At 41.1% G+C, this 27,496-nt stretch overlaps 1 protein-coding gene across 3 annotated transcripts in view; it reads right to left on the bottom strand.

Moving 5' to 3' along the window:
* Window positions 1-27,496, bottom strand: part of dnah2 (dynein, axonemal, heavy chain 2) — a 59,758-nt gene that overhangs the window by 3,824 nt on the left and 28,438 nt on the right. For all 3 annotated transcript variants that reach the window (XM_055051049.1, XM_055051050.1, XM_055051051.1), the window contains 38 exons: window positions 27,059-27,150; window positions 26,776-26,971; window positions 25,460-25,684; window positions 25,232-25,336; window positions 24,355-24,543; window positions 24,189-24,274; window positions 22,636-22,766; window positions 22,354-22,503; window positions 21,421-21,588; window positions 20,979-21,139; window positions 20,684-20,823; window positions 18,993-19,125; window positions 18,766-18,905; window positions 18,138-18,348; window positions 17,937-18,053; window positions 17,711-17,852; window positions 16,895-17,064; window positions 16,674-16,790; window positions 16,432-16,596; window positions 15,848-15,970; window positions 15,585-15,733; window positions 14,688-14,754; window positions 14,251-14,401; window positions 14,023-14,171; window positions 13,772-13,905; window positions 12,864-13,008; window positions 12,285-12,490; window positions 12,068-12,194; window positions 11,705-11,891; window positions 11,342-11,490; window positions 11,009-11,192; window positions 7,363-7,553; window positions 7,076-7,267; window positions 6,543-6,727; window positions 5,525-5,765; window positions 2,918-3,069; window positions 2,683-2,797; window positions 78-254 (listed from right to left, as the gene is read on the bottom strand). In XM_055051049.1, coding sequence (XP_054907024.1) covers window positions 78-254; window positions 2,683-2,797; window positions 2,918-3,069; window positions 5,525-5,765; window positions 6,543-6,727; window positions 7,076-7,267; window positions 7,363-7,553; window positions 11,009-11,192; window positions 11,342-11,490; window positions 11,705-11,891; window positions 12,068-12,194; window positions 12,285-12,490; window positions 12,864-13,008; window positions 13,772-13,905; window positions 14,023-14,171; window positions 14,251-14,401; window positions 14,688-14,754; window positions 15,585-15,733; window positions 15,848-15,970; window positions 16,432-16,596; window positions 16,674-16,790; window positions 16,895-17,064; window positions 17,711-17,852; window positions 17,937-18,053; window positions 18,138-18,348; window positions 18,766-18,905; window positions 18,993-19,125; window positions 20,684-20,823; window positions 20,979-21,139; window positions 21,421-21,588; window positions 22,354-22,503; window positions 22,636-22,766; window positions 24,189-24,274; window positions 24,355-24,543; window positions 25,232-25,336; window positions 25,460-25,684; window positions 26,776-26,971; window positions 27,059-27,150 — 5,862 coding nt within the window. The remainder of the gene's footprint in view (window positions 1-77; window positions 255-2,682; window positions 2,798-2,917; window positions 3,070-5,524; window positions 5,766-6,542; window positions 6,728-7,075; window positions 7,268-7,362; window positions 7,554-11,008; window positions 11,193-11,341; window positions 11,491-11,704; window positions 11,892-12,067; window positions 12,195-12,284; window positions 12,491-12,863; window positions 13,009-13,771; window positions 13,906-14,022; window positions 14,172-14,250; window positions 14,402-14,687; window positions 14,755-15,584; window positions 15,734-15,847; window positions 15,971-16,431; window positions 16,597-16,673; window positions 16,791-16,894; window positions 17,065-17,710; window positions 17,853-17,936; window positions 18,054-18,137; window positions 18,349-18,765; window positions 18,906-18,992; window positions 19,126-20,683; window positions 20,824-20,978; window positions 21,140-21,420; window positions 21,589-22,353; window positions 22,504-22,635; window positions 22,767-24,188; window positions 24,275-24,354; window positions 24,544-25,231; window positions 25,337-25,459; window positions 25,685-26,775; window positions 26,972-27,058; window positions 27,151-27,496) is intronic.

The raw sequence follows: 27,496 nt of genomic DNA, 5'->3' as shown, positions 1-27,496 counted from the left end.
GAGTTCGCCAAGTGAAAATGACTCCCTCGCTGCGATGGGTTTATGAAACCGCCACAGAGACGTCGGCGAGTGCTCACGTTGTGATGCCGGGCGGTGAACTGCAGCACGGCGGTGAGGAAGCCGTTGGGAAAGGTGAAGCCGGACAGCCAGAACAGAACGGGGGGCTGGACCTTCTCTGCCCAGCGTGCAAACTGGTCCACTCGCTGGCAGAGGTCGCGCGTCCACGCTGCGAGAGGCTTCATAGACGGATACGCCTGGAGGACAGAGACAGACGTGGGGTCAACGCTGCGGTCCAGCTGCTGGCAGCCCCTCATAATGAGTTCAACAGCAGTGTGGCTTCTGCACTGGACGGCTTCTTAGGGCAGAAATGAGAGAAAATTCAACTGATCACAGAGTAAACAGTGCAAAAGGCATTTGCTTATTTTCCCCTTGGAAGCAAGAATTTCTTGTAATCTTTTGAAGTGGTGCTTCAGGTTTAATAGAAGTATTTTAAAGGGTTTTTCAGATCATTGGCTGCTACTACTTATTTTATATTCAGTTTCTTGTTTATTTAGCCACTGAATTCCTACAGCCGAGTATTAGGACTACCAGAAATAAATTTGTTTTAAAAAAGCCACAAAGGAATAAATTTCAGCCCAGAAACTGAAATTTTGAGATTAATTTTACGCATTAATGAGAAAAAAACGTTATTCTCTGATGACAAAATAGATAGGACTGAGCATCAGCTTCTGGCAGAACAGCGTCCTCAAACACAGTCAGTGCTGCAACAGGGTGGTTTATATATATTCAGGTCCAAACCTAATTCCCACTGAGTAACTAACCTTTCCACATGTTGCTCCATCTTTCATTCATGAACTTCTCAAAATCCTTCTTTCTTCTGTTCAACACTTTGATCTTTAGTTTCCGTCTCTTTCCTTAATCACTCTAACCTGCTGCACACCCTTTCCAGCCAATCCATGGAAATCCTTTTTTTCTTCCTCGGTGTCCAGCCTCACTAACGACTCACCATTTCCTTCATCTTTTATTTCCACACAGCCTCCACGTATCGCCACCCACTTTCCGCATATCTCTCGACAAAGAATTAGCCACAATTTTGGTTTCAAACAGGATTATTTTAAATCTCTGCCCACAAACCTCACACTCAAAAAACTATGCAAACATTGAGGGGTTTGAGGAGAAATCTACATGGCCAGAGAGCAAGAGAGAGAGAGAGGGGCCAAAATTAAAGCCATGAGTCTGAGCTCAGAGCTAATGACAGGCTGCCATGCCAAGGACGGCCAGAGGAGGAAAGAGATGAAGAGATGGAGGGATAAATAAGCAGGATGGGGTTGTCGTTGCTGCATCGAGACCTGAAGGCAGAGCTGGAGCAGATAAAATGAAAGAGTGAACATCAGGTAAAAGAAAACGAGAAACATGTAATGGATAGTTAAAAAAAAAGAGACATGGACTAGAGCCAGGATTAGAAACATAGAATTGTGTAGTTTACAAGCAGTCCTTTGAATAGAGACGCTCAGCTGGAAGCAGCAGCCTTAATGGCTATCCAATACGCCTATAAAAAGAAACACACACACATCCACACACACACATACAGTAGATTGAGCCATAATAAGCTGCTGGCTGGAACACAATGAGCTCAGGGTCTTATTGGGAAAGTGGAGCAGGCCTTGGAAGGTTTACTTTGCTTATTGCTCTCCGATTAGTTCACAGACAGTGGCTTTGTTCGGCCCCTGAGGGCCAAGGTGAGCTCCGCCTCATGAGGGCCCACTCACAAACCCAAACAACGCTTTTATGAGCGACCCTTAGAAAGAGCAAAACATTGGATACAAACATGAACTCCACTGACCCAGAATCAGTTGAAGCCTCTTAACCCAAACCGACAGAACCCAGGGTCCCATCCCGCCCGCGACCCCCGCTGGCCCCCCGCTGCACAGAGTGGTCCAGTGGTAACGAAGCAAGAACAGATCAGTCACAACTGGAGGGCTGCCAGCGCTCCATCACCGTGTGTGTTTAGGTTGATGAAAAGAGCAGAATAAAAAGCATTTTTCCTGTGTGAGTCACACAGGGTGAAGGATAGATGGACGAATATGCCTTTAATAGCAACACGCCGCTTTCTGCAGCTGTTTTAATGGCTGAGTGGGAACAACAAGGTCAGTGATAGACCATTACATTATTGTGCAAAAAGATCTTTTCAGTCTAGTCATTCCAATCAAGTCCCAAATTAATTATTGGCATCCAAGTCTGCAATAAACCTCAACTCCAGATTCTGGTAGTTTGATTTGTTCGTGTTTATCAGCTGCAGCCTGCAGGTTATGAAGACATGTGAAACACACATGATCTGATTCGTGTTACTGGGTTGCAAATGTGGTACACACATCATTTTGTTGATTTCAGAGTTTTTCACCATTTGCAATGACATTCAGAAAAGCCTTAAGAGGTTGAATATAATATTTGTAGTTTTTTTTTTTTTTTTTACTTAGTTCAAAACAAATCATACAACATTTTCCAACCTTCTTCAGGAAGACTTCAAATGTTGCTAAATGTAGCCAAACTTGTGATGTGAGAACAGATGCTGCTGAAGTGAAGCGATACTGAATGTGTAAATGATACCTTAAGTGCTGAGTAAAGATCATTAAATGTCCTCTAAAAATTTCCTGCGTGACTCTAATTTCTGTGTGTCTGCACCTTCTCCCACACCGGGGGGACGCGGGCGTCGTAAATACAGTTGAAGGTCTCCTCCATACTTGGTGACATCACCACGAAGCCTTTTATTCCCTTCTGCAGCTCCACCAGGGAGAAACTAGAATAAAGTATGAAAATAAAGGAAAGAAAAGATTAAAAATTTTAATCTAGGCTTCAAAAACGTTAGGTGGGTGCTGTGTAACACGTCTCGTCTAATGGACAAATTGATAGTTCATACATGATGGCTTCCAGTAAAGAGTTGTATCTCTGGATCTCTTGCAGTAAGACCACATTAAGGGGCGTGGGGTTGTCCTGGAGGACAGTCTTGGTTCCCTCGCAGTCAATCAGAGGTGGGATCTTAGATCGAACCTCTCCCAGCAGCTCCAGAACCTACACATGAACACAAGACTGGCTCAGTTACACTGAAATGCTTCAAAATCAAAAGAACACATACAGACACTTTCACTGGAAAACTTCTGAAGACAAAGTTGTGATTAGCAAAAAAAAAAAACAAAATAAAAAACAAGGACTAAGTAGTGGTATGAGTTTTTTTATTAATGATTCTTAAACTATGCAACACTGTGAATAAATATATTTATGAATCATTTGGAATAAAAAAAGGACTCAGGTCTTGATTACACTAGTGAAATTTAACAAGAAATCTTAACCACTGTTAATTTGTGATTTAACAGTGGTTACCAAAGGCAGTGTTACCTTTTCACATTGGACCCAGTTTATTTGGATTGATTAAATATTAAACTAAATCATTATCTGAAAACCGCTTTTTGTTTTTACTGTGATTATCTTTAACTGATGCTAAATTTAGCTAATAATCTAAAATATTCAAATGGAAAGAGGCACAAGCAAACACAATTTGTAAGAGGAAACTGTACACAGCTGAAAATGAAGGGGAGTGAAATAACAAAGAAAACATTTAATAGACTGTTTAAGCAGCAGGAAAAAAGTTAATGAAAAAAAACTATATGTTTGACTCCAGAGTCTAAAAAGCATCCTCTTTACTGCAGTTTACATCTCTTAAAGATTCCTGGATCTGCATCTTATTACTCTGACAAGTGCTAACCAGACTACAGGTCTAATGTCCGGCTTCATGTAACCACTCTTCGAAACCAAAAGCAGAAAACAGCTGCCAGAAGACACACTTTCCAAGGCCAATCTAAAAAAATCTAACTATTAACGTTTAATTCAATTTCCATTCAGTTATGCTACACTGAATGTAGCATTCAGTTCCGCGTCTGAAAATAAATAGCAGCGTCGGATAAGCTGGAAGCAAATGTTTAACCACATCAACCTCCAGAAAGTCAGGAAACACTTTGTAAAAAGAAGATGAAAAATCAATCTTTGGTTTATGGTAAAATGCTGATTGGTTTTGCCACAAAACCACCACATAGCGTCAGTACCACTAGATAAAAACCTGAGTGAACCTGACAGCTGAGGTGAAGGAGCACCAAAGCATAACACGTTTGCTTATTTTTCCAAAACATGCCACACATGTTTTGCAATGTGAGCATGTTGGTATAAAAACCACACCAGAGCACTGACTGTTTCTCAGTGGTTCTGTTCCCAAAAACAAATCTTCCAACAGGGTTTTATGTAAAAGTTTTAATTTCTTGCAAGCGTTTAAAACCTTCATGTGAGAATAAAAGAGATGAGCTTCAGGGTCTGGCAGTCTGTTTTGATAATGCCAACCCTTCCACAAATAACACAACAGTCCATGTCATTACTGTTTACCACATGATGAGGGTTAACTTATTTTTATCTTTAATGCAACGATTCATCTACCTCATAAATCAGGGTATGATCTAACTCCCTCCGCTAGGAAGTCAGAAAATGAACTGGTTATGTGGTCGATGGTAAATGCCCAATATGAAACGATTAAAGTTGATGAAATAAATGTCAAATAATTCAGGAATCAGTTCATTATTAAATAGAGTACACAGACCAAAAAAAGGCCAAATAATACAACAGTCAGAGCAGTAATTATACCAAAACTGTACAAAAAATGTACATTTTGCAATTAGGAAAAAAATACATTTGATATGCACCCAGAACTTCTCAAACGGCAGTTTTAGCTTCACCTGGTTTAGATTTTGTAAAAATGTATCTCTACTAAGCATCTTTTACTATCCAATTATTAATAGGTAAAACCAAATATATTCACCAGATTATCTCTGCACTCTACTGATGTTAAGTGAAGCATAAAAAGCTTTATTGATGTATTTTTTTGCTGAGGATGCATCCGTTGCTACAAATGACCAAGCGTACACTAAAGGAATGCAGTTTTTTTTTTAGACAAAATATTGTTTTTTTATTTGAAAAATGAATTTATTAATTTATTTGCTTCTTTTAACTAATTTCTAATATTGCATAGAAAAGGCTTACGGTAAGTAGTTCAGTGAAAATCTGCAGATGGCTGAAGGATGTAGCTTGATTTTTTTCACAGATTATCTGTTTCATATTTTACTGTCACAACATAGTGAGAGTTCGAACAATTATATAAAAAGAAAAAAATTTGTAAAATGACATACTGCAGCTTTAACCTAATTTTAATCACACTGAAAACCATTATCCATAAATGGAAAGAACATTCCCAGGATTACCAAAATTACTCCTACAGTACATTGAAAGCTCATCTAGGAAGCGGCTGAGAAAATAACACAGAGGTTCTCCTCACAAGTCTCTTTCCTGCCTTACTTCAAAATAAAAGTCTAAAACCATTGAAACTGGATGACACAGACTGGCTACCGCTTCACCAGAAGGACGTCAGTGTTCTGGTGTTTCATATAAATTTTGTGACCCCAGCATCTTCTCATTCTCACTGACATACCGTGTCTTCTCGACTGGGTCTGGCCCCGGCCCCTGTCGCTGCGGCCCCTGTGTGCTGAGGCTGCAAGGAGAGCAGCGTCTCGAACAGCGTGCGGGTCTCCGCAATCTGGCTGGCGATGTCGGCGTTGGGGTGCTCACCGAACACCTCTGGGTGCTCGGTGGCCGGCAGCGTGTTAATGTGTTCCTGGAACGACGACAGCGGACCCTCGCGGGGAATATAGTAGGTGGGTAAGACTGATAGCCTAATAAAGAGTTGAGCAGAAAATGTGTTATAGATTAGCAAATGTAATTAACTGCATACATCCCTGTCAGAAATTTACATACACGTAAATTAAATGATCGTTTTGGTTGTGTTTTTTTTGGCTGGAAAGTAGTGTGATGTTTCAAAAAACAATTTGGGGAGAACAGATTTAAATTTTTTATATTAGAGTTTGTCTAATGCAAAAATAGGTTCTAATTCATTCAATTCACAAATCAAGTGAGCCACTAAAATATAACAATAAAAATCTAATTTTAATAACTTCACTATAAACTGATTTGAGTGCAGCACAGATGAAATTTGAATAAAATTCTCAGACAAGATGTTGTTCCATCTTTTATGAATGCTTATAACAAAACATTGTGTTGTACTTAACACTTTAATATCCAGCGGATCAATCATTGCTCTTTAGAAAGATTGAATCTGTAAACCTATTTCATCTTATTCCACTTCTTTGTCTTCTCAGAGTAACAACAATTGAGAAGATTCATACAGCAAACAACCTGAGGAAAGTGTAAAAGTTCAACTTTTTGCTGTAATATTTAACCTGTCCTCTTGGTGGTGCTGGTGCTCTGTGAACAGCAAGAAGCCTCAGCAGACCACAGATTACCTCTATAATGTCTTTTCAGACATATTGAATAAATGTGACTTTTATTTTACACCCAGACCTAAACGTTGAGATGTGAGCATTAAAGAGAAGAAGAAGAAGAAGAAGAAGAAGAAGAAGAAGAAGAAGAAGAGTTAAAAACAAGAGTCTCACTTGTAGAAGGTCTGATTTACAGCTCCCTCGCAGAAGTAGTCGTTGATGTATGTGGTTAGGAGTCGGCGGTCCCACTCGTCTGTGACATGGCCACCGTAGTTGACACCAGCGATGAGGTACTTGAGCGCATCCCAAGGAATCTCCTCATATTTATCCAGGTATAAACAGAGCAGATTCTCACTCACCTAACAAAGGCATTGCAAATTGAGTCATATAGTGTTTTGCTTCTGTAGTCTAAACACAAAGATGATGATGGTTGAGAAATTTAATATGTAGGGTCATGATTGGAACCTATTGTTTTTTTAAAATTAAGCGTATAGGAGAGTTAGCACAATGCCAAGGTAGAAAGACAAGGCGAGAAGAGCTGTAGGTCCATTTACAAACAACTGGAGGTCTATGATTAACCACTGAGAAAGATTACTCACAAGAGAAAAATATTCTTAAACACCTGCCAACCTAAATATCACATAAACTCCTTTCAAACATCTTATGTACAAAGTAGAATATTAGCTGACAGATACTGTTTCTCGCACCTCAAAGTCAGAATCATTGAAGCCGTAGATGATGTTCCAGCCCATTTGTCGGAACTTCTTCCTTTCTAACAGGATGCTGTGGAAAAAGCAGAGAGCGTAGAGCAGCTTCTTGTAGAGCCTGGATTTGGTGCAGCGGTTGAACTGAGCTTCAGTCACCAGCTGGTACAGACGCTTCATGTTGGCTTTCACGCCCTGCGGATACGAAGCAGGCAAGATTTATTAAAATATCCCTAAAGCAATAACACGAAGGTTTTCATGTTTGCAGTGACATTTGCACGCTTGTGTACCTTTGGCGGCTCGGTGGTCATCTTGATACCGGCCTGCAGAATCGTGATGGGAAAATCCGGGTGCGGCGAAGAGCTGAGCCACAGCCTGAAGCTGGGCTCTGGGTTCTGAACTGGCAGCTCCTTTATTAGTTTGTCTAACTCCGGCATCCAGGAAAGAGACAAGTGGCAGTTGGCAAGGAAGACCCAGTGACCTGGGAAGTCACAACAGTTTCTTTAAGCTTTGATTTCTGTTGTGTACTTTGTGTATGTTTAAAGTATGATTTTGGAGTTATTTCTAAAGACTTTGGGTTTTCTTATGACTAAATTTCAATTATTTACGTGAAATTTACAGAACAAAAAGCAGAACAAATTTGGAGGGCAATTGACCAATATCAGTCAATCACTTGCTCATATTTGTATGATATAAATGTGAAATAAAAGTATATATATTCCACTCAATTACGAGGTGATTTTTCTTTTCTATTGTAAGTTTTATATAAAAACATTCGTGATATATTTTGTTAACGCTGCCATCACAGTAGACATTGAGATATGAATTTTATGACATATCGCACAGCTTTACTGCAGATGTCTCTTTACCTCAGTTCTGTTATTTTCCATTTAAAACAGTAAATTGCATACCTTACATTGATCCTATGTAAAGACAAATTGCTTATTCATATAGTAAAAAGGCCTTAAAAATAAAATCTGTGAAAGAAAGGGACTGTTAAGAGTGAGTATATGGCTGGATGGAGAAATGGGTGGGTGAATGGATGGATGGATGGATGGGTGGATGGATGGATGGATGGATAGATGGATCAATCTCTCCTGTGTTACTACCACTGCCTGTGAAAAAATCCACTCTGTCACAGCAAGGCTACAGACAAAACATCCTGACGCTTTTATTATAATCTGGGGACTTCAACCATGTGACCTTGGACTCTACTTTGGCCACTTTCCACCAAGCTGTTGACTGCCCCACCAGGAATAACAGGACAATCGACCTCCTGTATGCCAATGTGAGGGATGCATACAGAGCAACACCCCTACCCCCACTAGGGAAGTCAGATCACAACATCGTTCACCTACAGCCACTGTACACCCCCCTGGTCCAAAAGCAGCCTACAACAGCTCGCTCCATCAGGAGGTGGTCCCCTGAGATGGAGAGTGCTCTGAGAGACTGTTATAACACCACGGACTGGGATGCACTGTTCAGCCCGCATGGCCAGGACATAGAGGGGCTGACACACTGCCTGACGGACTATCTGAACTTCTGCGCAGATGTGGTATCCCCTGCTAAGACTGTCCGCTGTTACCCTAATAACAAGCCTTGGGTAACGCGGGAAGTCAAAACTGTCCTCAACAAGAAGAAGGTTGCCTTCAGGAGAGGAGACAGGGAGGCCATGAAGGCAGCACAGCAGGAGGTGAAGCAGTGTGTGAGGGAAGCAAAAGACAGCTACAGGAGAAAGGTGGAGCAGAAGCTGAGAGAGAAACAACATGAGGGAGGTCTGGGAAGGTGTGAGGACCATCACTGGCCTCAACACAAAGACCAGAGTCGTTGAGGGAACAATGGAGAGGGCAAACCAACTGAACAACTTCTTCAACAGGTTCAACCAGTCTGTGCCCCCCCAACCCCCTCTCTCACTGCAGCCACCTCTGCTCCTTACCACACACCTCCCCACAGACAACAAAACACTGACAACCCCCCCACACACCTCAGCACAACCTCCACCCCACATCACCACAGACCAGGTCAGAGAACAGCTGAGGAAGCTCAAGCCCAGGAAAGCAGCAGGGCCGGACCAGGTGTGTCCAAGGCTACTGAAGACCTGCGCTGCTGAACTGGGAGAGCCACTACAGCGGATCTTCAACCTCAGCCTGCAGCTAAGGGAAGTGCCCACCCTCTGGAAGACATCCTGCATCGTCCCAGTGCCCAAGAAGAACAGGCCCAGCGAGCTGAATGACTTTCGGCCCGTGGCACTCACTTCACACCTGATGAAGACGTTGGAGCGGCTCTTCCTCGGCCTCCTCAGACCTCAGGTGGAACATGCTCAGGACCTCCTGCAATTCGCCTACCAGGCAGATGTTGGTGTGGAGGATGCCATCCTCTACCTGCTGCACCGGGCCCACTCCCACCTGGATAAGGGCAGTGGCACAGTGAGGATCCTTTTCTTGGACTTCTCCAGTGCCTTTAATACAATCCAGCCCCTTCTGCTCCAGGACAAACTAAATAGCATGGGAGTGGACCAGCACCTGGTCACCTGGATCCATAGTTACCTCACCAACAGGCCGCAGTATGTCAGGCTAAAGGACACCGTGTCTGACACTGTGGTCAGCAGCACAGGAGCCCCTCAGGGCACAGTGCTGGCCCCTCTTCTCTTCACCCTGTACTCCTCTGACTTCCACTACAACTCGGAGCTGTGTCACATACAGAAGTATGCTGATGACACAGCCATAGTCGGATGTATCAGGGACGACGGAGAGGAATATCGCTGTCTGGTGAGGGACTTTGCTCTCTGGTGCCACACAAACCACCTGGAACTCAACACCTCTAAGACGAAGGAGCTGGTTATAGACTTTGGGAGGTCCAGACCAATGCCGAGACCAGTCGTACTAGAGGGAACGGAGGTTGAGGTCGTGGGCTCCTACAAGTACCTCGGGCTGTGGCTGGACAGTAAACTGGATTGGTCAAAACACACCAGCCACCTGTACGGGAAGGTGCAGAGCAGGATGTACTTCCTGAGGAGACTGCGGTCCTTCAACATCTGCAGCAAACTGCTGTGGATGTTCTACCAGTCAGTGATTGCCAGTGTCCTCTTCTACACCGTGGTGCTGGGGAGGCAGCACATCCAAGAAGGACACGTCCAGACTGGACAAACTGATCAGGCGTGCCGGCTCTGTGGTCGGCATGAAGCTGGACTCTCTGGTGACGGTGGCAGAGGCGAGGACACTGAACAAACTGCTGGACATCATGGACGATAGCAGCCACCCTCTACACGCCGTCATCAGCAGCCAGAGGAGCCTGTTCAGTGACAGACTGCTGCTTCCCAAGTGCCGGACCAATAGATTCAAGAACTCCTTTGTCCCCCACGCCTTCAGACTGTACAACTCCTCACTGGGGGGTCGGAGGTGACACAGGACAGAGGGAAGAAGGAGTAGTTTTTCTACAAATGTGAACTCCATATTTATCAGGCCAAACCATACAGTGCAATACCATATCACTGGTCAATCTATCGACCAAATTGCTATAATTTCCTTTTGTGTTGTATTTATATTCTTTGTTTTGTATTTAATTTGTATTTTTTTGTATTTTGTGTATGCTTACTGTGTGCCACATTTTTGCCTGTGAGCTGCTGGTAACTATAATTTCCTGAGGGAGTCTTCCCAAGGGATCAATAAAGTCAAGTCTAAGTCTAAGTCTAAGTCTTCTATTGAGAACTATTGTAGCAGCTTAAGTTTAAACATCTATTACGTTGCAAAGGAAACCCGAAAAAGAAAGTCTGGTTCTACTTCTGGACTTCCCAAGGCCCTGGAAACCAACGGATCTCGGTTTCCAACTCCTTTTTTCCAGATCTGGAAACCAATTAACTTTTATTCAGCACTTTTTCAGACCGCATGTGAATATGTATGGATGACTCAGCTAAAACGACTGCAGCTGGTGCTGTACCGTTTTTCACTCCTTCCTCTATGAGCCTCCTGGCGATGGGCGCCTGCCCCTGACCCAGAGACAGAGCGCTGAATTGGTGGCTCATCCCCGAAGCCTTAGCCAGTTGCAGCAGCGATCCTGTGGGGTCCACTCCAGGAGACAGCACAAAGATCAGAGGACTGCAGCAGGTGGACTCCTCCACCACCTGTCACAAGACGAAGGGAGTGAGGAAGGAAGGTGGAGACAACTGGCAGAACATTTAAATCAGTTCCTCATCCAAGTTTTAAACATGTAAAACCTATCATTCACAAAATGTAAGCACCAGGATGAAATGGGACTGCAGTTGAAACTTACAGCTTTCATGTCGAGGACAGGCGGCTCCACAAAGCGCGGGCCCAGATTTTTGATGATGAAGGAGGTGATGCAGAAAGACACTCGGTCTTGGCGTAGGAAACGAACTATTACCATCTTCTTGAGCTCATTGTAGTTGTGATCCAAATCACCTTGAAGACCAAACAAGAGGGTGAGGAGTCAAGAACGAAAGTAACTCTTTTGAAGGAAATATAAAATCCTAATAAAACCCATTTTGGTAGAACTCTTTACGTTTCAAAAGGCACTGAAGAAAAGTGAACCGGTTTTCTTGAACCCTGACAAATTCAAACATGAGCTTAAGTTTGCTGAACTGTAATAAAGTCAGGCCAACCGATCCGCACAGACCTGGCAGCGGAGCGTTCTCTGGCTCTGGGTGGGTATACCAGAGGTTCCAGTCTCGTGGGTAGTGTTCAAAATAGGCCACGATGCCATGGAACTTGGGCAGCTTATCCAGCTCTGCGATGCCGTCCCAGCTGGAGTCTGGCAGCCAGCTGATAAATGGATTATCCATCCGATCGTCCTTATCAATAGCCTGTCAATAGGCCATAAGTTAGAGTGTCTTCTCTCAAAATGCCTGACACAATAACGCTTCAGAAACAGGCAGGCTGTTAATGAATAAGAACGTTAGAAGCTTTTTTGGTCCTTTTTTGTCCCATTGGGCCACCGTTACTAAGATGTTATGAAGAACGACGTTTGTGTGTTTCTTACGACGATGCCTCGGAGGAAGATGTTGTACTCATCCATGTTCAGTTTCCCGGCCACTTCCAAGATTTTGACGCACATCTGGAAGCTGAAGAGAAGCTTGTGAGCCTCAAAGAGACCCCGACAGGTGTACCTGAAGGAGAAGAAGACAAACGTAGAGTTAGCTTGAAAAGCCGACAAAGTATTGATCGATTTGCGGTTAAATAGTCTGAGTCATCGTCACCGGTACACGGCGTATGTGTGGTAGTCGTTGAGGTTGTTGATTCGTTCCTCGACCCTTAAGCTGTATGCCTGTTTGCTCTTTGCTATGCTGAGCACGAACAGGTTGATGTAGGCGTCCAGAGAAAACTGGTACATGGGGTCGATGAGGCCCATGTCGTTTAGGATGAAGAAGAGAATGGAGGCTCGCTGAGCACAGGGTCGGTAGGCCTGTTGGGACAGAAAGTCTATGGCTACTTGTGGTCGCCAATAAAAACAAGGAAAATCTATAATCCAAAGGATAAAACTGGAACCACACATAGTAGTTCCAATGGATAAGCGAGTTTAAATTTAAACTAGCTTAACCAAACTATCACTTTAATAATAGTGAGTGATTCTAGAGGATAGTAATCTGTTAATCTATTGACAATTTTGAAAATTAACCGAATAAAAATACCAACATATTCTGCAGAATAACTTCTTAAACATTTTTAAGCAATACTAGAAATACATATTAAATAAATGAAATGAATTGCTGCGTTTAATAGGCAAGCGTCTCATGCTGATGTCTTTGTCTATCTCCAGTGACTCCTCCCCTCCTGACCTCTCTGGCTGAGTCGATCTTCTGCTCGGTCTGCTCGCTGGTCTCCAGCTGCTCTGTAACTTGGCTGGCCGTCACCTTGGAGGCCTGCAGGGTGTTTACCAGCTGGACGTCGTCCAGCAGAGAGCCGCTGGCTTCGTTCAGGAGCCTGGTGGGATCAAACAATCGCAAGGGACATCAAAACTGCAGTAACAGTTTGCAATTTTTTTTCAATAATTTATACAGCCTTCAAAATGATTGAACCTGATAGTAAAGATGAGCAAAAAAGTTAAAAAATATACAGGCAGCCTTTCAAAATATGCCTTCTCTTACGCTTTCTTCTATGTGGCTTGCCTTATAGTGAATCACTTCTCTGTCTAATGACCCAGTGAGAAAATATTATTTACTGGTTAAAACCAATGCACAGCATTCCAATTAAAATTTATTTAGGAAGTTAAAGATTACTTTCAAAATTCAAAGAAATTGAACAACAGGGGGAAAGTTTCAGATAAATTTATCTTGCAGCAATTAGGAATGGGGTCAATCATTTGACAAACAATTTTGTTTTAAGGTCTAAAAAATTGCCCAAATTCCTCAAAGGACAGATTTGATCAATCTTTAATTTCTTAAAATTAAAGACTGCATTTTGTTTCATAGTGAGAAATTGCTGCAGTAAACTTTATGTGAATTCATTTTAAAACTAATCAAATTTCTTTACCAAGGTCACTAGTGTCATAGAAAACCTTTTATGCACCTAATTTTTCATTATTTCTTTTACAATTTCATTCATTCAGCACATTGATGGATGGACAAAAAGATGGATGGATAGATGGATGGATGGATAGTTGATAAGTGGACAGATGGATGGACAGACGGTTGATTTAGTGCTTTGTGTTCCGATGTAAAAACGTCAAAGAGTCGGCTATACAAACCTGAGGATCTCATCCTCCAAATCCTGCAGACTTTTTTTGCCAGCAGCAATGCTAATCACCAGTGAATCCTTCTGCTGCTCCAGTTCTGGACGCTCTTTACGTACCACAATCCCTAGCAGCTGAGCCTCCAGACCCTGTGCAGCAAAAAAAAACAAAACAAAAAAAAAAAAAACAGACAGACAGACGGACATGTTGAAACTGTGTCTGAAAGTGTGCACAGATGAGCCGGAGAAACATATTGTTCCACACACCTGCTCCTTGACAGCAAAGTTCACTATGGTGGTCTTTGAGGAAATCTCTGGGGAGTAGTGGGGGTTGGACAACTTGGTGGTGATGTAGAACCTGAAATTAGGGTTGTATTCAATCTCCTTGTCACCCAGCTTCATCAGCAGATTGCCACCTGGGGAAAAAAAAACACCACAAAAGTTGCAAATCTGGTGTTTAAATAAGCTAAATTTGACGTGTGTGTGCAGACAGACCTATGCGAGTCAGAGACTTGTTGAGAATAGGGTTGAGGGACGGATCCAGATCCTCCTGAACGTTCTGTAGCAAGACAGGATTCCCAAACTGGATGGCAAGTTCCAGAACCCGAAGGTAGTCTGGCGTTTGAAGGTCTACTAGTTTTAGACCCTGGGCGAAAAGGAAAGAAAGTTATAAATTCCTTTTATTAATACAACATACGAGTCACAATACATGTCGGTGATCTAAAACAAAATGTCACAGATAAATTCAAATAAATGGTTTTTGTTAAAGGTGTTTTGTGGCACTAGAAGCGTTTATTTGCATGGATCAGACAGGAAATGAGCAGAAAGAGGGGAGAAAAGGTCCAAAAGTAGGGAGTTGTTAGGAATCCCACAGATGGAGCAGGATGAGAGAGGTAGGAGCACAGCAGAAAGCAGTGCAGAGTCACTCTTACCGCTTCCTTTTCCATATTTTTGATCCACTTCATAGCCTGGCCTTGAGGGTCGACTATCAGTGGCCATCTAAAAGAGGAGAAGTTATTTAGGTCACACTGAAGAGTAGATGATAAAGTCATGGTGAAAGTTGTGGTAGTGACCTAAATGATATGCTAAATAAATGGTCATATTAAGTAAATTAGCATATATGTTCCAATGAGTGTCGTTTGTCAGATTAAAGGTTCCTTTAGAAAGTATCCACCCTGAAGCAGCTGCTAAACATACTTTTTATTCAGCTAAATTTCTGTATTAAAATGTGTTTTTATTGGGCTGATGCAATGTTATAATTGTAAACCTTTAATTTACACATGTATATGTTACATATACATTTTTTGACTTTCGGTGTTCCATAGCTTGCAAAATACTGTGAAAATAATGTAGAAACGTTCAAAATAAAGTTTAAGACTGACAAGCCTGCAAAGTACAATCCTTTTTTTTTGTCTGTTTTTTTTTTTGGCTTTGACTTTAACATGTTTTTATTTTAATTAATGAACTACATCGAATTTAGAAAATTTTAACGCAATTAGTTGTGTACTCTGGTACTCCTGTAAATCTGATGCAGAAACAACAGCGATGAAAGACAAACTGTTTCTTTTGGCACTGGAGGTTAAAACAACCTATTTTCAAACATCTTTAAAATATTTATTCTTACACTCTATTCTTGAAAGTTTTTTTGATATATTTCAATTGAATATACTTCAGTGAATTTTATGATGTTTTAATTGTCTGCACACTTTTTTTTGTATTCTGTACACTAGTGTGGTTCTTAGTCAGGTCTCTTTCTAAAAATGTATTGACTTTTTAGTAAAATAATAAGGAAAAATTAAACAACTCTTCAGCTTGCTGTGTGTCCCTACCTGTTCCCGCGGGTGATGATCACTCCATTCTCAGTGGAGAACGCGTCAGACGGCAGACCCTGAATATTCCAGTTTCTCACCACTGTCGGTATGGACAGAAATACAGCAAAACTGAATCCTGGCGTGCAAAGGATCTCTGCCTCCACAACCTGAGCCGAGAATACAAACAGGAAGCGAGAGCGAGAGAGAAATCACATTTATTCTTTGGTGAATTAGTGTAAAAGCTGTTGAAGTCTCATGTTAAAGATGAGCGTTGTTTTGACCCCTTTCATCCAGATGCCGAGCAGCGTGTCTCTGTAATTGGACAGGAAGGGCCCCATGTAGGACAGGAAGGACGCAGCGAGCAGGCAGTCTCCAACAAGGTATCCCATGTTTTTCTCAAGACCCTGCAGCAAATCCACTGATTATGACAGAGTTCTCCTGTGTCTGAATGTTGGTTTGTAACAAACTTAGTTTAAAAGTAGCACCAAAGCCAGATAGCAAACTAAAAGGGCTAAGATAAAACACCAAGTACTACCTTTGTGAATGAACTAAACAAACAGATTGCCCTCATCTGCACTCACACTTTATGGCAAGTGTTCTTTTGAGTTTCACATATGTGTTGACATATTTCATTTAGCTTGAGAGTGAGATAAAAAGATGGATGGGTCTTTTTATTCAGTGTATGTAAACGTCTTGTTTCAACTGTATATCTGTCTAACACTGCGCTTAAATAACTCAAACCTGTGAGTGTCTATGGGTGAAATGGTTAGACAGGAGCCTTTTAAGACCCCGGCAGTCTGCTGAAATATGTATCTACATCCCAATCTGCCTCTTGCACTTAAACATCTTGAAATGTAAGGCTTACAGTCACTCTCTCATCCCAGCGGATTCTTTCCCCAGCCAGTCCTGTCACCAGTTTGTCGGCTCGGTCCAGTTTCACCTCCATCTCGTGAGATTTGACTCTCAAACTCTCCTTCATAGCCAGCTTTTCGGCGTGTTGCTTTTGCAGCGCATTCAGCTTATCCGCCACCTGAGCCCCCAAAAACACTGATTGTAGCATCACTTTGAAATGTGTAAGAGAGAGAAGAAAGCCACCATTATTGATACCTCTTGTAGTTTTTTCATAGCATCGTCCAGAGCAGCTTCTTTTTCTGCTAAAGCAGCCATTGCAGTGTTCAGCAACGCCCGCTTTGGTTCAACCTCCCGGTATATTCGTCCATACACCTGGAGAGTTCATTTTAATGTGTGCTGATTGGTTGACTTATTATTCTGCCATAGCTATGAACCGCTCTGTGCATGGCGTTCTCTGAGCATAAACACCCTCTTACCTCCATGGCTCTGACCCACATGCAGAGGGACTTGGCAGCCAGTGACACTTTCCCGATGATTTCTGGCTGGAAGTCCACCTGCCTGCAGTATTGGCCGATCCTCTTCAGAACACGGTCCGTTATATTATCCTTGTCATAGTTGATCAATGTTTTGATGAAGTTGGGCTCACCTGCCAGAAACACTTTAAGGTCACTATACATGCCTTCCAAAGTACATTTACAGACCTCTAGTGTGAAATGCAATAAAACAAAGCTATAAAATAAAATCAACTTTCACTGCAGTGGTGTAATTTCACACTTAAATATTGTAAACCTTCTAAACCTTTTGTGCCTATTTATAGTTTTATGCAAATTACTTTTCTTGCTCTAAAAAATGAATGTCAATAAAGTACAGTTTTGATTTCAATACAGCACATAGGACACACAGATTGAGGTATTTATAGTGTGCAAATCAGCCAAGTCGGGTCTAATTTTAACCATTAGATGGCAGCAAAATGCTTCATGCATTAACCCTGGTTTGTGTTGAATAACAGACATTAATTTGAGTGCATTAAATCAGTGGGGAAAAATCTGCATATATAACTATTGTAGTTCAAATTCTTCTGCATATATTTCTTATTCTGGGACAAAATAAACTTGGAAGATGAGTATCTCCAAGTTTTAGGGTGGAATTCTGTGATAGACTAACATTTGAATAATTCTGACTTTTTCTGTTCAGTACATTATTTTCAGGCTTTTAAACAAACACATACTAGTTTGGTAATACAGGACCAACATAGTTTTTTTCCAAACATGTCAGCTGTTGTTTTGTCTCACCAAGCTGTCTCTTGGCTTCAGCCCAGGTCGGCTCCTTGCCAAGAAGGGTCATGACAGCTTGCATGACGGTCTCCACCAGCACTGGAGGACGGCCGTAAGACTTGATCTCTGTCATGTCTTTCTTGTTTAGAGATTCCAGGGCCTGAGAGTAAGGAATGAAAACTGAGTGGCAGTGAAAGAAGAAATAAAGTCAAAGCTGTAAATGTGATGGAAGACAAACGGCTACCTTCAGGGCCTCTTCGAGAGCAGGCATGGCTTTGTCCAGCTCCCTTTGTGCATTTTGAGCCATGGCTTTACACTGTAGTTCCTCTGCTCGAATCCTCTCGCTTTTCTCACTCACCATCTGAACAAAACAGAGCAGATGACTTCATCCACTTTGTTTTGTTTCTTTTTTAAGTGTTCACTGACATATCTTCATCACACTTACCTTCTGCTGCTCATCAGCCTCACCCTTTTGCTTCAAAATGACAGCCAGGTACTGATCACACTGCCTCTGGAACTCCACCAACTCCTCCTTGGCCTCCTCCAGCTCCACAGTCATGGCCTCTACTTTCTCTCGGGTGTCGTTGATTTTGTAAAGGCCGTTTCGCAGTTTGCTCACCTGCTCCCCCAACTCATTGCGCTTCTCCCCCAACAGTCTGGAGAGAAACAAACAGAAAAAAACATCTGCAATCTCTCCCCATGAGTCCTTCACTTGTGGGGGAATATGTTTGCAGATTAATAATAATTAGAGTGTACAGTTATGGATAAAAAAAATAAAGTAACCAAGAACATTACACATCATAGATGTTTGTTTGTTGACATTTGTCTTTGCTTTCTTGTGGATTTCAGTCAGTTTGAGGTTTGGACTTTTTACTTAATCATCAGCATCTGACTGATACATTTTCTTTCTAGATAATCTTGTGGATGCAGATGGGTGCAATTAGTGTGTATCATAACTTTATGCATAGTGTATACACTCCAAAGGCACATTTATGATCCACATAGAAATCAGCTAGTTGAATCTTTTGGTGTGTAGTGTGGACATACAAGTGAGAGTGTGAGTAACTGCATACTTTTTATATCCAGACACTAGCTCCAAGTAGTTGGTGGGTGTTACATAATTATATCTCTTCAGCTCCACCTTCATCCTCAGGGAGACGTTTTCCACGGACTGGTGAGTTGTCACAAATATACTGGCGACCTTCCTGTGGATCTACAACATTCAACAGCACATATGAAGATGGCCCAAAAGCAGATCTCAAAGTGAGAAAAAGGAAGAGTGTGTGTTTGTATCGTTCACCCCCTCCGCAGAGCCCAGATCCAGTCCCTCCAGGTATCTCTCAGCCACCTCCAGCAGGGCGTCTTTGGGCCACTCAGAAAACCAGTCGATGGTGGTGCAGTTTACTATCGCTGGGAACTGCAGGATGCGGTTTCTGTTAGGAGACAGTCATAGATGTTTATGTAGTGACAGGATATGTGAAAGAGAGTTGGCCGAAGAGCAGAGATGCACCGGACAGAAACACACGATTGAATTGGTCACCAGCCAGTTAGAAACTCAAAAATCGGATCTGAAAATTACCGGGAAACCAATAACGACTTTTACTGAAGGGAGAAAATGCAAGGTGAGATATTTTTAGTACGTATTTAAAAATCAGTGGAAATCAAAATGATGTCAGCAGCTGTTGAAAAGAATATTTTACATTTCTATGACATGCTGATTGTAAGTCATTCAGGCAGTGGCAGAGCTGAAGACTTCAGCAGAACATTAAGCCTGAATGTAATGACAACTTTTAGACGTTTTAGTTTTAATAGCATGAAACCACATTTTTTACTCACTCAAAGTTGTCAGATCATATATCTCTCTGTCCTTTACTGAGAGAAAAAGCACTATACTCTTTTTTCATCCACAAGACTACATTTAGTTGGAGGGGTTAATAACATAGGCAAGCTGTTACTAGAATGCCACACAAGTTTCAAACAAACCAATGCTGGCCCTTCCCACGGCGAGGGGAAGCAAAGTGTGCTGTGTGGTACAACAGGTCACACAGAGAGTAGTGATTAGCTAAGGCAATGTGAAAGTGCCAGAGCTGCCAGTCCAATTAGCAACAGCATGTGTGGCCATCGTCCTGTGGGCCACAAACGCCACAGGGGAGAGAAGTGTTTTTTCTATGAACAGTGGTGTTTGCCGTAACAACAAGTCTCCTCTCTGCAATATCACTCCTGTGAGTTTATTTGCTCCTGTTGACTCAAAGCTGCTCCATGTTGTCTCTGTGTTTCTGACCACCATATCAAAACATAAAAAAAATAAATAAAAAAAATCACTGCTGAAATGCTTTGCCTTTGACTGAATAACAGGTATTCTTGTGATTGTTTGAGAAATATTTTACATTATTATTTTGTCTCTTATTTTTAAGGGAGATAATTAGGTGCAGATGGGCACTGAGGAGAAATCTGCTTCAGTGACAGATGTGAAATGTGAAGAAGGAGAAATAACTTTCTGGAGCAACGGATCAGATTTTCTAAGTGGCTGACAGGTCGCCACGCTCCTTCTGTGGCTTTCTACACACTTTTATTGTGAAGTTTTAACAGTTTTAAACGCATAATCAACAATCAGTGATCAATCTTACAGATAGAAATCAAGAAAGAAAAGAAGAAAGAAAGAGCAAAAGAGAAATAAAGGAAGAAGTTGAGGAATGAAAGGAACAGAGGGAGTGAAGGAAGGAACGGAAGAAAGAAAAAAGATAAAAAGGAAGGAAGGAGGAAAGAAGGAAGAAAATAAAACGCAAAGACAGGCAGGAAGTAAGGAATAGAAAAGAAAGGGAAGGATGGAGAATAAAAACAAAAACATAAGGAAGTGGACCATTTCCATGAGAGCTCATAATTGTAGTGAATGGAGGCTGCTTGGACAAAACTTTGACTTCTTGTTCTCAGCCTTTATTACCTCAAAACAGATGTGCTGTGAATGCATTCCCAGTCGTTCAGAAGACTCACCTGAAGGGTTCTCCCACCGGACTCATGCAGAGAACTATATGCAGGTTGTTCCTGACTCGCTCAATCAGGTACCTGAACAGTGAATCAGGAGTCTCCACCACGTTGTCTTTCTTGGCAGAGTCTGACAGGGCGTTACACACCTACAAAAAAAACAAAACAAAACAAACACTAGAGATGATCAATATGAGGCATACAGTCACCTGACTAAACTTACAATGAGATGTGTTGTATTGGAATTATTAGTGAAATTGACAGATGCTAGAGGGAAGAAAGAAGTCGAGAAGACAACACAGACCTCTACAAATTCATCTGGCTTGTAGAGGTTGGGAACCTCTCCAGAGCTCAGGATGTTGTTGATGTCCTCCAGGAAGGATTCATCGACAATCTGCGTGTCGTTGAAGAGAAACACTGTGGGCTTGTTGTCCACCCCAGCTAACCGATAGAGCTTCTTGATGTCTGACATTAAACACAAACACGTCAGAAACTTATCAGACAGAAGAGGACACCTTCACTATTCCCATATTTTTCAGTCTCTCAAATATCTGGGTGTGTATTTCGTGATGGTTTTTCACATATGGGCGGTTTCCTAGGGCGGCTTAAAGGAGGGGTAACTTAAACATGTTATACTGAAAGGTACATAAGCAGCTAAAGAAGAGTTGGCCTTCCTATGTGTGGAAGGAGGGGCTTGTTGATTAAATAACTACCACTTTAAGGTAAAGTTGTTGGCTTGGTCTTACCCTCTCTGAACTCTTGCTTGCGGTACTGTTTGGTCACTTCCACCTGGAACACCTCATATTCACAGATGAAGGCGGCCAGCTTAGAGAGGCTCTGTCTACCGGAGCCACCGATACCAACGAGGAGCATGTTGCCTCTCAGCTGGCTGATCACACGTACAACACGGGTTACTGTGGAGGAAAGAGGCCATAGATTCGTCAAGGCTTCCAACTAGTTCACATGTTGACGACCAGAATAGTTGAGGTAATGTAGCAGGGGAAGGGAATAATCAAAAGCAACAGTAATAAAAAACATTATTAAAATAGTTTTGGTACAAACATATATATATATATATATATATATATATATATATATATATATTATATATATATATATATATATAATATATATATATATATATATCTGCTGGTTCACTAGTTTTTGTTTTTCCCTCTATTAGATAAATGGTGCATTTACATAAATTTGAATGTCTACAATTTCTCATTATATAAGCATTTGCCTGTTGCTGGATTTTTTCGTACAGCGTATCAAACATTTGAAAGAAAATTAAGCTTGGAAAGCTGAAATACCAAGGGGCAACGCTACTTGACCTGCTTCTTGGTTGGAGTTGCAAGGCAGCCAATCCTGAAGTACCTTTTATTTTCCTAAGGTAGATGTTTTCTTTTGTGATAGTGCCAAAACAGTTTTCACTCATATTGAGGTATATTATATAAAAATAGGTAGTCATAAGCATTTCTCAGTAAGTTAAAATATTTGTGGGTTTCAGCTATTTATGGGCAGCTGTCGTTTCCTAACCCAGCCAGAGTTTGTTCATAGGTAGAGCCCAAAGACATCTACAGAACAAATGTACTTTGGTTCAATGTTTAAGCTTTTGACATTGAACTGAATAACAATTTGGAAAGCTCAGATATTGCAAGTTGTGTTTTCAGATGTACTGTGTTCGATGGCGTCTTTGAAGAGCACCAGGTCCATGTGAACAACTCCAGGTGTCTGGTTGTATTCAGAAAGCTGGGTTTCCATGTACTTCTTCAGATTCTTCATATCCACAATGTCTTCATATCCACCGGCGTTACCCATAAAATCACCTGATCAGCACAAACAAACAAGCAAAAAAAAAAATATATATATTGTGAACAATCTTTATAATCTTGCCTGTGCTATAATTTGAATTGAACGTGTAATAAAGTTATTTTGGGTGGTATTTGTGATGAAGATACCAAATACTGGTGATTGTTTGGTCGGACAGATGCCGTGGAAAGTGAGATTGAAGAGGGAGGCCAGTTTTTCCTCCAGGAGAGTTATGAATGTATTTGCGTCAGTTTGGTTTACGAGTCGATCCGAGAACACCCTGAAAGCAAACACTGAATGAAATCCTTTTGTACACACACGTTAAGAAGATTGCATTAGTGGATGGTGAACACTGAATTTAATACCATTATTTTTTTATTTTTCCTGAGCACAAATTGTGGTCACATTAAATAACGTTCTATATGTAAATGAACATCTGCTGCAATCCTTGAGAACAAAGTTTAGCCACTTCAAGCAGAAAAGAGTTGCCAATATTTCCCCAGAAGGACAGAACCTGGGCATGCGGGTACACAAGCATCTGCTTCCACTTAATCTTCACTCTCCCCCTTCTGACATTTTATGTGCATCCCATGTGATGTCATTTAATTATGTAAGTTGCCTTTCTACTGGAAATATGAGAAATGGATTTATGGTTGCTTCTTGAAAACAAAGCAAAAAAAAAAAAAAAAAAGGGCTGATACGGAAACAAAACCCGGAAAATGTGTGGACACAAGGATGATCTTCTCCCCAATCTGTGCACATATTTACTCTTCAGAGTGAATCCGTGTGGACAAACTGGAGTAAAAAGTTGGAAAAATGTGTCGCACGTGCATTCTTTCAGAACAGGTTTGCGACAAGATTTGGAATAATTTGAGTCTTGTTTTGATAAATGTGCAGAGGGATTCTCTGAGGACTAGGAACAAGCCACTGTGATGAATTTAAGTTTTCAGAGAGAGAAACTTTCAGGACAAAATTGACAAAAGGAATGGTAGAGAATAATTATTATGCCATCTTTTAAACCCAAAAAGCTAAAATTCCCTGCACATAAGTATAAAAAGGTGCCATTTTATGAAGAAAATAGCGTTACAATAAATCAAAAAAGGTTAATGAAAGTTTTGTAGGCAAAAATGGGTGGGGGGGAATGGAGGGCGGTAATTTTCATATCATGAAACATGTAAAAACTTTTTTTATCAATTCCACCAGGATTTTGTGATTGCTTTTGTTATTAATCACTGATTGTGTGGTGCTACTTTGAAAATATTTGCTAAAAATGTTGCATTTTTTTCTCATTAAACCACCAAAATTTAACAATAGAATAAAAATATATGAGTTTTTATTCTTTAACGATCTTAAATGGCTCGATTTTTGTTACTCGCCATATCAATCACGTCCTGTAACTTAACATCAAGTGAAGTTGAGGAAGCGAAGTAGCCGAACTAAGAAATACTGCCAACTGTAGGTGAGAGTTACCAATCACTTAAAACCGATAATTTTACAGAAAATTTGCATTAAACTCACAATTATGCATTAGCTCGAATAATCATTGGGATATGTAGATTTTGAATGACCTTAGACAACTGCAAAATTAAAAAAAACTGGAGGGATTAATAGATAAATGTACATGAACTAACTTATATGGAAACTGCATTTTTTTATTTGTATGAGTTTAACTTATGAATACATTGAGGGATGTTCAGTTTACCTGAAGCACTCGTGGATCCACAGTCTGATGATGTCAGTTTGAGTATCCTGGAACTCTGGGTGAGCCCTAAGCAAACCCTGAAAAACCTAGAGATAAAAACAGATAATTTAGATGGACAATTCTGGAAAACCTGTGTGAGTCATTTTCCAGCCCGTTCTGTGTGTACTTTTGAAATATCTCTGAGGTTGAAGAGGTAGTGTATCTTGGCTGGAGTGGGAAGAAAGGATGCTGTGACAGAGTTGTACAGTTCTAACGTGGCCTGAGTCACGGAGTCTCCAATAGGCTTCACTTCCTCTCTAAAGACCTGTAGCTTCTGGTTGAACATGGTGCTGAAGATGCTCTTGATCTGGCACTCCTGCATGCAGAGGTGTCAAAAATAAACATTGCTAAAGAAAAAAAAAAATCTGGGAAGAACATACAACTATTTGAAGCACTTAGCGGAAGTGCTAAGCTAATGTTAGCATGTTTCCTTACTGTTTTGATGTGACTTGTTGATTATTCAGCTTGTAACATATACTGGTGCAATTAAAGTTACACGGCTGGTGTCAAAAGTTTATTATGGTTTATAAACCTTGTCATAAATGTCAACATTTATTGACTAGTATTTATTTTGGTTGCCATCTGCTGTCTCTCTCACACAGACATCAGTCTGCCTGGGCACAACTAAACACAAAGCAACGGCCAATACCGCTCTTACTTCGTGAAAATCAACGAAAGAGTTCAAAAACACTTGGATTAATGATAAAAAACCTGATCCCTTAAGTCAAATCCACAAACAAATGTACAAATGTTATGATATTCCCAATTTGTTGAGTTTTAAAATAGAAATTGTTATTAAGTGACTACCTGCATCTTCTAATATTTCAGAATCTGATATTGTCATATTTCCTTTACCATGATCAAACAAAATTGTAATAAAATAATATACAACATATAACTGTTGGTATTATGAAAGCAGAAGAAAAACATTGTACAGCGGTTGCTAATCTCTTTGAGAACACAACTCAAGTGCTTTTTTTTATATGGAGACAAGCAGGACTTACACTTGGAAAGGTCATATTGATGAGGTTGAATCTACTTTGAAATCGAGGAGAGATGTGAGTCCTTCCTCCACCAGGAGGTCCCATGGATGCCAGCAAGAACGTGTCCTGACACAGAAAAACTGAGAGTTAGATGTCCGTCAATATCATCAATGAAATAATACCATCAGCCCTGACAGTGCATTGGACCACAGACCTCAGTTCTACTTTCCTCAACAGATCACTTCTCACCTTGACATACTTTAGTGTCTGTTTCTGGCGGTCGTACCAGAAGCCATAGTCGATCCAAAAGCGCAGCAGCTCCAGCGGCGGCTGGGAGCCAAACGTGTCGTGGGCCGGCATGTTGAGGTCATCCAGAAAACACAGCATCTGCTTCCCGCCTATCGGGAAAAACATGCCTTTGGTTCTCTTCTCTGTTCGGCTCTCTATGATGGCCTGGATGTTGTTGGAGGATATCTGGGTACAAAATAAATAACAAGCTGTTGTTAGTCAGTCTTCTTCAGAAGTGAATCCCACATGACATTGATTTCTACGGAGTAGTAGCTGCTGACTAACTGCAAACAGCCAACAGATTGTCATAAAACAAAGGCCATAAAATAAGTCAGTGGGATCAAAAAAAAAAAAAATCTGATTAATTTGTTAATTAAAATAGTGCATGCTTAATTTGTGATAAAGTGGATATAAAAAAATCATTTTTGGTGATTTTAATGTTTTATCTTTTCTTGGCAGTAAATTTGAGTTGACAATTTTGATTCACATGACAAAAAGCTTGGATACCCCCGTCTTAGATCAAAGAATATTTGCGTGTTAGAACGACCTAGTCAAAGACCAAACCTAAATATCAGCAAGAACATGTCCTGACACAGATAAACTGAGAATTAGACGTCCGTCAACATCATCAATGAAATAATACCGTAAGCCCTGACTGTGAATACCTTGGCAGAAGATTTCAGAAAAAAAGTGCTTTTTTCTTGACAAAATGTAAAGGTTCAGGTTGTGTAAATGAAAATAAATGTAAAATAAAATACATGAGATCTGTTAGAATCTCTTCTGTCCAGGCGGGCTGCCAGTGAAAAGCTGGTGATGACAGTGATGGACGTGAAAGGAAGGCTGTAAGAGTGCATGATAATAACTGTAATGGCTATAAAGGTGTGTGATGGTTATGAGTACCCCTCATCATTGCAGCCCTTCATCAGAGCCGTCTAGTAATACTGTGCCCACTGGTGGGACCTTGGCCCAATGTATGACTTTTACTGAAATTGTGATATTGCTGAGATGGAGCATATTAACATCTATATGGCAGGATGCAGGCGGATGCACTCATGCACACTGAAACATGCAGGAGTATGGGTAATATCTGTCATCAGTCATTTTTAAAGCCTCTCACTTTGCAGGTGAAGGTGGATCAGCTTTCTGTGTGACAAGGCACATACACTCACCTAATGTGTGGGTTAGGGCAAGAGTGTCAAGCATAAATTAGCATTTGCATTAAATCTAAAACAGAAATCGAAAGACTTACTTGAAAAAATATTTTAAAAAACACCAACCTGGGCAGACATGTTGATAGTGAGAGCAGTCCACCTACTGCTTAAGCCCTGCAAGACGTTCTGCGCCACAGAAGTTTTTCCAGTGCCAACTGGTCCAGTGAGCAACACCGGGTGCTGCTTCATCACCAGAGCCTGAACCAGCAAGTTATAGCGAACTGTGTCCACTGTAGGTACTATAATCTTATAGAATGGAGCACTGCAGAAAGGATGTACAGAAGTCCTTTATTATTGTAACAGTGAAGGAAGCAGAGCGAAGGCACAAAGGGGAGCACAAGCTACTTACGAAGGATCGTAGCGCCAGCTCTTCGGAAGCTGTTCTTCAAAAGCCACCCAGGATTTATTTTTTGGGTCCACATAGAACTCATAAATTGAGTCCTAAAAGAGTTCACATTGAAAAAAATATAGGTGTGAAGACATCATAAAATGACCTGTTGTCTCTCAGGCTCTAAGACAGACTTCCTGCAAGCTTCAGTAAATAAAATGCTTGTATTTTTTAAAGGCGTTTTATGATCTAAAGAAAGATTTAGACTCATGTGTAGTATAAACTACACGTGAGTCTAGTTCAGTAGATAATATTTGTTCATGGAGGTCTGTGTACTGCCTGGTATCAGAGTGAATGCTCCCACTGCTCCTCAAAACATTGTATTATTACCAACTTTTATATCTCAGAGCAGCAAACGGACAGATCCTGGCTAACAAACTCTTAAATCTCTTTTAAACA

This window comes from Poeciliopsis prolifica, unplaced genomic scaffold (genome assembly GCF_027474105.1).
Source record: "Poeciliopsis prolifica strain line A6 unplaced genomic scaffold, Auburn_PproV2 SCAFFOLD032, whole genome shotgun sequence".
Lineage (NCBI taxonomy): Eukaryota > Metazoa > Chordata > Actinopteri > Cyprinodontiformes > Poeciliidae > Poeciliopsis > Poeciliopsis prolifica.
This window is presented reverse-complemented; position numbering and strand designations above follow the sequence as displayed.